Genomic DNA, 9761 nt, shown 5'->3' on the forward strand with positions numbered 1-9761 from the left:
ATAGACTGTGAGCTCCTGAGAACCCTGGGCTGTGTCTGTCTTGCACACCATTGTGGTGTTCAGCGTGTAGGAAATCTTCGTTAAGGATTTGTTCAATCAAGAGCAGATGTGGAGCCAGGAAGCACCAAGGGCAAACTTCACAGCTCTGTTTCTTGCCTTTCCCTCCTAATCCACATACAGTGCACCTTCTCCTGTAGAGACCCTGAGCCCACTAAGCCACCTGCGCTGCCACCTTCCTCCTCTCCTCCTCCCTCCCCCTCCGCTCCCTTTCCCAGCAGTGTCCCCTGTACAGCACAGGGAGAAGCCAGGGGCCCAAAAAAAGAATGCAGACTGACTCACACCCCCACTTCCTTCGGGTGTAATCTGTCCCTGATTCTCACCGGAACAGCTGGCCCTCTTTGTGCCCCTGAGCTCTTTGTGTCACATCAAACAATGAAGGCTCTGCCGAAGGCATCCACACAGCTCAGCACAGAAGCAAAGAATGGACAAATGAATCCCTGGCTCCAAAGTAGATCTGCCCCCAGCACCACGTTCTCCTCACTTCTGGCCAGGCTGTGACAACAGCTTCCCCTTCTCTCCCTTTCTCTACCCCTTCCTTAAAAGGCTTTGATCACATCCCTACTCTACTCAAGGACCACATGTGGCTCCCTATGGCCTAATGAACCAAATTCCAGCTGTCCTTCCCAATCCGCAAAGCACTTCACTGAAGCCGCTGACCCAATATTACGTCTGTCCCCTCCTTCCCTACACTCCCCCGTACGCCAGTGGGATCCACGTCTTCACTGTGTCCCTGTGATCACTACCCCTGCCCGTGTGCACGCACACACCACTTTCAATCATTACCCAATATTTTGAGAACCTACTATGTGCCAGGCACCATATTTGGCGCTCAGGGTACAGCTGGGGACAAAACAGACTGAACCTCTACCTCATGGAATTTTCATCTAGAGTACGGTTTCTCCCCCTCAGCACTGCTGACATTTGGGGCTGGGTAAGTCTTTTGTCGTGGACAGGCCATGCATTGCAGCATCTTTAGCCCTGTCCCTGGCCTCAGCCTGCGAGATGCCAGATGCTCTCCTCTCCCCATTGTGACAAGCAAAAGCGTCTCCAGGCATTGCCTGGGGAACAACACTGCCCTCTATTGAGAACCACGGGCCTAGAGCAGCAGAGAGGACTTGTTACAAATCATCTGAGGAGCTTGTTAAAAAAGCAGGTTACTGGATGCCACCCGCAGAGAGGGGCCCAGGAATCTGCATGTCAATGGCCATGCAGGTGACTCTGATGCAGGCTGTTCCAGGACATCTGCTGGAGGAACACTCAAGTGTTTCTACACAGGAGCCAGACCAATAATCCCATCAAGTTGATTCATTACAGTGATGAGATGTGTAGGAAACAAGATAGGGGAGCAGGTGTTATTCGTGCTCCGATGTGGCAGCCGCAACCTGGTTCAGGGTCAGGACAGCCCCGGGAGCAGCTAACCAGAGGTTAAGCCAAGTGTGACAGCACAGGTAGGTCAACCTGGGAGAGGTGCAAGGAGGCGGTGCCACATCTCCGCACCTTTGCTCCTGCCCCCTTCGGTTCCTGATGTGCACTTCTGCTCACCTGCCCAAAGCTTCTCCTTCCTTCACGGGCCCACTCAGGTCAAGCCTTCTCCGGGCAGCCTTCCCTAACAGCTCCAGCCCAGTGGTGTCTCCCACCTTAAACATTTCAACACTCATTCCTATCTCATTTGTGGCCATTGTGTTTCCCCAAGGAGACATCAAGCCCCCTGAACACCAGGACCACATCATCTTCTTTAAAGACCCCATGGTGCCCTTCCAGGATTGAATGCATGCAACTTTTGCTTACTTGATTGGATTCATTCAGTCCCTGGAGTGAGGCCTGTGAGGCGGCCTCTGAGACTGAGGGGCTCAGGGTCTCTGTGTGAGAGGATGGGATGCAACTGGTATGCCCGCTGAGCTCCGGGCAGCTGGTACATCCACCCAAGATCAGGGAGGGCCTGCCGGGGCAAGCACTTAGAAGCTGAGCTGCCATTTGCCGTGGGCACGGATATTCTCCCGCTGTTGACGAGACGGCAACGATCCCGGCAGCCCCGGCAGCTCTGGGTAGGTGCCAGCAGGGGGTAGGTACCCACAGCCATCCTGCTGAGGAGCAAGCAGGCCATTTGGGGCCCAGCAGGGTCATCTCTGGGGGGCAGCAGGCCCAATGGGCTCCGGCAAGCTGGGAGACTCTCTGAAAACGTCCTTTAAAGATACCAGCACCAGGCAGAGCTCGCCAGCTGCCCTCAACCAGAGAAAAATGCTCTCTGGGAAGGTCAGGAGCAGCGGCTGGTTGGAAACAAATGTCCTGGCCAAGGGGCCTCATCCTACCCAGCTCTGGGACATGGAGCGGAAAATGGCCTAACTGCTTGGCTTTCCTACTGTGAGCCAAGGCCCGGCAGCAATGTCACTCCCCCATCCCTGAGTGCCGCCCAGACCAGGGGCACAAATGACTGCTGTGGAATCCAAAGGATGAAAAGAGAACAACTGTTTTATTATTTAGAAGTTTAGAGGAGATGGGATGTTTATATAGCTAGCCAGGCATTTTGTTTTCTATCAGCCTCGCTGGGGAGGGGCAGCGAGAGTAGGAAGACAACTGACAGCAAAGGAAAAACCTCCAGCAGAAAAGAGAGGTGGGTTCTTTCCAAAAGAGGCTCTGAAATGGGAGGATCCTGGGGCAGCCCTCTCCCCAAGCCCTGGAACCAGGCAGAGTAACCCGAAGCTGTTCCCCTGCCAGCAGGGCAGGCAGACGAAAACGGTTGGCATTTCCATATATTTTCCGCACACACAGGGACTGAGGCTGGGCCTGAGTTTCTGAGTGACACCTCCTACTCCTCTGTCTCTTAATGGAGTTTGCCCGTGGATGAGGTGGGGTGGCAGGAGAGCCCAGGAGGGGAGGGTTAACTTCTGCTGCAGCTCTGACCTTCTGCGTAAGGATGAGAAAGAACCATCTGTTTCAGAGGGATCAGGTTGTGAGTTTCACAGATCCAGTGGTTACTGGTTTATAAGGATTCACTATCTCTGTCGCATCGTCCTAGCCCATTATCCCCCCAACCTAACCCGGCACTCCTGCGGGGAACAATATGCTTTTGCCCCTAAGGGCCCCCACCAAAGTTCAGGACTCGAGTGGTAAGCCTATCCGATTTTGAGCCCTCCACACCCGGCAGCCTCCCCTCCAACCAAATGGCCATGGCGCTGTAGATTTGGGGACATCGATCTGACCCCTGCGGCCGCTCAGGGCATTCACATGGATTTATCGTCAGCTTGGCCGCTCCGAACTCCAACCTGTCCCCCATTTTTCACAACAGAACAAAGTTGTTGGGCGCCTCCGGCCAGCGCTGGGCAGGCGTTCTCCTCTAGCTGGGAGTAGAGATGCGCTTCGGGCGCGGTGACCCGAACCTAACGCGGCGGTGCTCGAGGCTAAATTCAGACCCACGGTCGCTCACCCCGGGGACGCCGAGGCGGATGCTGCGGCCGCCACCTGGGGACTCACCCGCGGGCTCCGCGCACCCCGACCCGCGCTCGGACTTTCTTACCTCTTGATGTAGTTCCTGCCATACAAGATCTGTTGCAGCAAGGTCACCAAGGCGAAGGCGCAGATGAAGATGAAGAGCAAAGTTCGGTTCCCCAACAAATCCCGGTTCGCCGAGGGGTCCGCGTAGCGCATCCTGGCGGCCGCTCGCGCACGGCGGGTCGCGGCGTGCGCCAGGCGCCTGGGGGCCCCCGCAATCACGCGCGGGGCTGCGGGGCCCCTGGGGGCGCGCGGCCCACCAGGCGCCTCTCCACGCGGTCAGGAGGGTGGAGGACTTCTCCGGGCAAAGTTTCCGGCTGGCGAAGACGGAGCAGGGGCATCCGAGCATCGCCCGCGGCGGGGCGGCTGGCAGAACAGGGCAGGCCTCTGGGAACTCGACAGCGGCCCCGGGCCTTCCCTCCGGACGCCTTTCCCTCCCGGCGTCCGCGCCCGGCAGCCTCCGATTTCCCTGCGGAGCGGCGACGCCAGGTGCCCTGAGCGCGGGCGGCCCCTCCCGCCGAGGTGGCGGCCAATGGGGAGCGGGGCACGGGCAAGGTCCGCCTGTGCGCCCGAGAGCGCCGCACACCGCCCCCTCCGGCCGGGCTCCGGATCGGCCTTCGAGCGCAGTGCCCGGCCCTGGCGGGCCAAGTCCGATCTCCGGGCCCGCAGCGAGGGAGCGCGAAGGTCGGCCTTCAGTTCTGCAGATGGGAGGTAGGGGACAAAACACCCGGACAGTCTGGGTGAAGACAGGCGGGCGATGGAAAGGGGAAGGGGTGGAGCGGAAAATGCCGGGTTTGAATCGTGGAATTTAAAAAGGAGGCAGGAAGGGAAACCGCGGCTGCGGAGCTGGGCTGGCTGGAGGGGAGCGTTTGCATGCGGCGCGCAAGGCACCGAGTCACCGCCGCGGCCGAGTCCTCGCGCTCTCGGGGAGATTTCTCCGGAGAAAGCGGAGCAAGGTCAGCCGGGTAGCCCTTCAAGGACGGAGCGCGCGGCTCCTGCATGCTGATGGCCTGCGGGATCGCCCGCCCGCGTCCCGGGAGCCCCACTCCAGCATGGAGGAGATTCAGGGGCTCTCCGCCAGGGCCACAGGCCTCCTCGCATTCCCCAGCCGCAGCTCCCGCCGGTTCGTCAAAGACCTCATTGTCACCGAGACACTGGGACCTTGTCTCATCCTTGGAACCACTCGTAAGTCTTAGGTCAGGCAGCTGGCCGCCTTCGGGAGCCACTGTCCCCCAAAGCTTTAGTAAGTCACTGTCTAGAAAGGTCTGTGCTTCAAGAGTGCACACCGGGGAAAAATAAACAAATGCAATGCCAAAGCCGTACCGCATCAGAAATCCTAATCTCGAACTGTGCTCCCCGCTCCTCCCCTCACCCCGCACCCCACCCCGCACGCCCAGCCACAGCCCTGGCAGCCTGGCACTGCGAGTCTCCACCGCCTGGGAGTCACGTGCCCCCGGCGGTCACCACGTAGCCCTCACTGGATGATTCTAGGGCGCCCCTTCCCAGGGCCCTCCAGCCAGTCGGGGAGGTTCTAGAGTCAGGTCGGGGCTTCAGCTTGGAACTTGACTGGAACTCGAATCTCTCAGCGAGAAAAAGAACTTTGACGGTGAAGTACCCAGACTCCAATATTCTGGTCTCGGCATTTAATAGTTAGCTCTTTGAACTGAAAAGACCAAAGAACACATGGTTAAATCTCATGATTAGGGTTCCACCAATGTCTTGGAATTCATGCTAATTTACAAGGTGAAAGTGGACCCTGTGCCATCTATGTATCAAATGCATATTGTCCATGAGGTTGCCAGTAGGCGTTTTAGCCAACGAAAGAAATAATACATAAACATTTAGATGGTCCATTATTATTATAATCCCCACATTTGATTGGTGTCTTGCACATCAAAATGCTTGCTTTTGCATATACTAATGAGTTAGCACCTCCTAGGCTCCAGCTAACCCAGTCTACAGTCAATAGGGTCAAAGCTCAAAGACTGGAATCGGAGAGGTAGCTCTTCCTCCCGCACCCACAGGCAGGGTTGGCTTCCAGGGAGTGGGACCAGTGCCGTAACCGCACCCTCAGCCTTGCCTTAACGTTCCACTCTTACTGTCTTCACATTCTCAATTTTTGAACAAGGAGGCCCAGTACTTCACTTTGCAATGGGCCACATAAATTATGTAGTAGGTCCAGCACGCAGGCTCAAGTTAACAGAGTCCTAGCTCTTCACTTAGTTGGCCCTTGCCCGCAGTGTGCATAAGGTATATCACCATCACGCCAGGCAAGGCACTCTCTTGTCTCCTTTCCTTTCCTGCTTATTCTCCACTCACGTCAGGTACCGACACTTATAGCTGTCTCTGGATGCACGCTTCCCTGGAAAAACCAAACGACTCTATTTTAAAGTAATAAATCCAAATTATTCTAAAAATGTACAGCTTGCTGAGTTTTCACAAGTTAAATACACCATGTAATCGGCGCACACAGATCAAGAAACAAAAACGTTATCAGTCCCCCAGAATCTCCTCCTGCAGCTTTCTAGTTACTACACACTCAAGAAAAAACACCATTTGACTTCTAACACCAAACATCAGTGTTTCCTTTTCTTGCATTTTATGGAAGATGGAAATGGAATCATACATTGTATGTTCTTTCATGTCTGACTGCCTTTGCCCACTATTGACTGTGAGATTCATCCCTGTTGTGTGGTAGGCAGAATTCTAAGATGGCCCCCAAGATTCCTCATCCTCTCTTGTACTCGCAGCCTCTCCCAGTTATTCAACTGAACATTAATCTAGGTGCTGCTGTAAAGGCATTTTGCAGATGTAATTAAGACCCACATCAGTTGGCTTTAAGATATGGAGATTGTTCTCAATGGGCCTGATCACATGAGCCCTGAAAAAGGATGGGGCTTTTTCCGGTGAAAGGGAAATGAAGTATGAGAGGAATTGACACAAGGGAAATTCCTCATTGCTGGTATTGAAGATCGAGGGGTCCACATGGATACAGACGGTCTCTAAGAGCTGACATTGGCTCCTGGTGACAGGCAGCAAGGAAATAGGGACCTCAGTCCTCCAGTCACAAAAAAAGGCCCAAATTCTGCCAACAACCCAAATGAACGTGGAAGAGGATCCTGAGCTTCAGCACCTAACACCTTAACTTCAGCCTGTGAGGCCCTCAGCAGAAAACCCAGCTACACCGGGCCCAGATTTAAGATGAGCACAACTGTGAGCTGGTAAGTGTGTGTTGATTTCAGCTGCTAGGTTTGTGGTAATTTGTTTCACAGCAACAGAAAACTAATGCCTTGTGTGTTAGAGTTCAGTTTATAGTATGCCATTGTTGGACTGTAGTACAACTTGTTTATCCATTCTCCTGTTGACGGACATCTGCGTAGTTGCAGCCATGAACATTCCAGCGCACGTCTTTTGGTGAATATATGCGTGCGTATCCGTTGGCTATCAGGATTTAGAAGTGAAATTGCTGGGGCATGGAGTACTTATGCTTAGCTTTAGTGCCTACTGCTGAACAGTTTCCAAAGGGATAAGTTATTTTTTCATAGGTAATTTATTCAGACTTGCCGTGACCTAATAAGGAACTGGTCCCATCCTAGCTGATACTAACTAGCTAATCTAATAGCAAAAAGCCCACCAAGCCAAGAGCCAAAATAGTCAAGAGAAAATAACAGCTTTAGACCCTGGATACTGTCTCTCCTCAATGGCCTGGTCACCTGCATGAATCAGCAGTGAAGAATATTGATGCTGGCATTAGCCATAGATAGAATCTCGTGGCAGTAGAGTGGGCCCTCCACATCCACAGGTTCCACATCCTCAGATTCAACCCACCAGGGATGAAAATATTTGGAAAAAATTCCAAACTCCAGAAAGTTCCAAAAAGCAAAATTTGAATTTGCTGTGTACCAGCAATTATTTACATAGCATTTAAACTGTATTTACAACTATTTACATTGTAGTAGGTAATATAAGCAGTCTAGAGATGTGCATAGGTTTTATGCAAATACTATGCTGTTTTATGTAAGGGACTTGAGCACTGGTGGATTTTGGTGTCCACTGGGGCCCTGGAACTTATATATGGGAGGTATTTGGATTGCTTGATACTCTGCAGAGCAATAGTCTGGACTAGCAATAGTCCAGATCTCTGCTGACACTGCTCTTCTGATCCTAATGGCATTTTAAACCTGTCTCCACAGGAAGTCAAAGAAGTGTCTTTCACATACACACAATTGCAAGCATCTATGATGGAGTCAGAGACTGAAGATCTTGAAACATAGAGGTCTGCAGTCCCTGTTGTTTCTATTAATGGAAACATGGTTCTATTTTAAGCCAAACTGATATTCTGATTGTAGAATTGCAGCAAGTACTCAGAAGGCCTTGCAAACAAAAGAGTAAACACATGGCGAACTGGTCCCTCTGCCAGATTCAGCGAACACCATTTTTATATCCTAATTGCCGGGAATGGGGACAGCTGCATCATTGTTTAAAACACACACTCATGCACAATTAAGCCAAGAATAAATGTCAACACTGGCACAATCTGCTAAATAACTGATAACTGATGAGCATTACTCATGCTGTGAGCATTGTCTCCAATAGAAAATGGAAAGATTCCTATTTTGAAAAGATCTTAGAGGTTTCTACTGGTTTAAGAAAGCTGGGTTTACCGAGGGGGAAAGGGGGGTGGTGGGATGAATTGGGAGATGGGGATTGACATATATATACTATTGATACGATGTATAAAATAGATACTAATGAGAACCTACTGTATAGCTCAGGGAACTCTACTCCGTGCTCTGCGGTGACCTAAATGAGAAGGGAATCCAAAAAGGGGGGGATATATGTATATGTATAGCTGATTCACTTTTCTGTACAGTAGAAACTAACACAGCATTGTAAAGCAACTATACTCCAATAAAAAGAATTTTTTAAATACATCCACTATAAAATTTTTTAAAATACATCCACTATAAAAAAAAATTTTTTTAATTTTTAAAAATACATCCACTATATCCCTTATCAGATATATAATTTGCAAAACTTTTCTCCTGTTGTATGGGTTGTCTTTTTACTTTCTTGATTTTTTTCCTTTAAAACAAAAGATTTTTAATTTTGATGAAAAAAAAGAAAAAGAAAGCTGGGTTTTATAACAAACGGCACAACTGCAGCCTGCCAGATTATGTAAGTGGCATTCCACCCATGTGTTCAAGGAGTTTGTGATAAGAACACGCCGTTCTTGTGCATCTTTATATTTGTAGGAACAAGGCAGATTTCTGGTTTGGGGACACTTTTTCTGGGATGAGGGTGTCTTGTGGCCACTGACTAGAAATGCCCAGGGATGGCCTCGTAATCCAGAGAGCCAGGGTTTGCCACTTGCATGGGCAGCTTCAGACACTGGACTCTGTGCCATCAGTCTTGTTTTCAATAAATTATTATTATAAAAAAAATTATTATTATAGACTGTAACTATAACTTAAACTCCTTGTTCAGTTCCCTTATGAAGGGAACTGAACATGTTCATGTCCCTTGAACACAGATATGAAGTCACCATTGGCCTTCACATCTCCAACCTGAGAAACATCCTTCTTCTGTCTCAGCACCACCTCCCAGGTGACAACTGAAAGAAAAATGCACAACATAAAGTTGTGAGTTAAGTTTTATTTGGGGACCTTACTGAGGACTATAGCCCAGACAGCTCTGAAGAACTATGCCAAAGAGGTAAGGGAGGAGGCAGGATACATGAATTTTTTTTTGCTGGAAAAAACATGTAGTCAAACATCAAAAGGTGACTGCTAATTACAAAGAACAGACATCTCAAGTTGATTTTACTGCTTTCCTATGTATGGGAAGGTGCAAGAATCTGGGATCACTTGAAAATTTTCTTTAGATGCGCATCTTAACTATCTAGGGGCCAGTATATCCAAAGCACAGAATGCTTCCTGTTTTTCTCCATCCTGAATTTTCTTCAGGGCTCAGTGTCAGTGCGTGACTGCAGTGGCTAATGGCTTCATCCTTGTAGAACCGGAAAGGCGGGCGACACTTTTTGTTTACACAGGTATTTCTCTCCTGCACTTGCCCCAGTTTACCCAGTTTGCTTCAAAAGGTAGAGACGTTATTATTATTCCATAATAGTTTATGCATCCAGGGCACTGCAGTGCAGAGAGATTCATTGCTACTTCGGGCATGTCATATTCCCACAGATAGAAACAGCTACA

General features: G+C 50.5%; 1 protein-coding gene across 1 annotated transcript in view; it reads right to left on the reverse strand.

Moving 5' to 3' along the window:
- Positions 1–3705, reverse strand: part of ST8SIA5 (ST8 alpha-N-acetyl-neuraminide alpha-2,8-sialyltransferase 5) — a 64345-nt gene extending 60640 nt beyond the window's left edge. Inside the window, exon 1 of the mRNA XM_073789895.1 lies at positions 3575–3705. Coding sequence (XP_073645996.1) covers positions 3575–3705 — 131 coding nt within the window. The remainder of the gene's footprint in view (positions 1–3574) is intronic.
- Positions 3706–9761: the final 6056 nt, after the last annotated feature.

This window comes from Tursiops truncatus, chromosome 13 (assembly GCF_011762595.2).
Source record: "Tursiops truncatus isolate mTurTru1 chromosome 13, mTurTru1.mat.Y, whole genome shotgun sequence".
NCBI classification, from domain to species: domain Eukaryota; kingdom Metazoa; phylum Chordata; class Mammalia; order Artiodactyla; family Delphinidae; genus Tursiops; species Tursiops truncatus.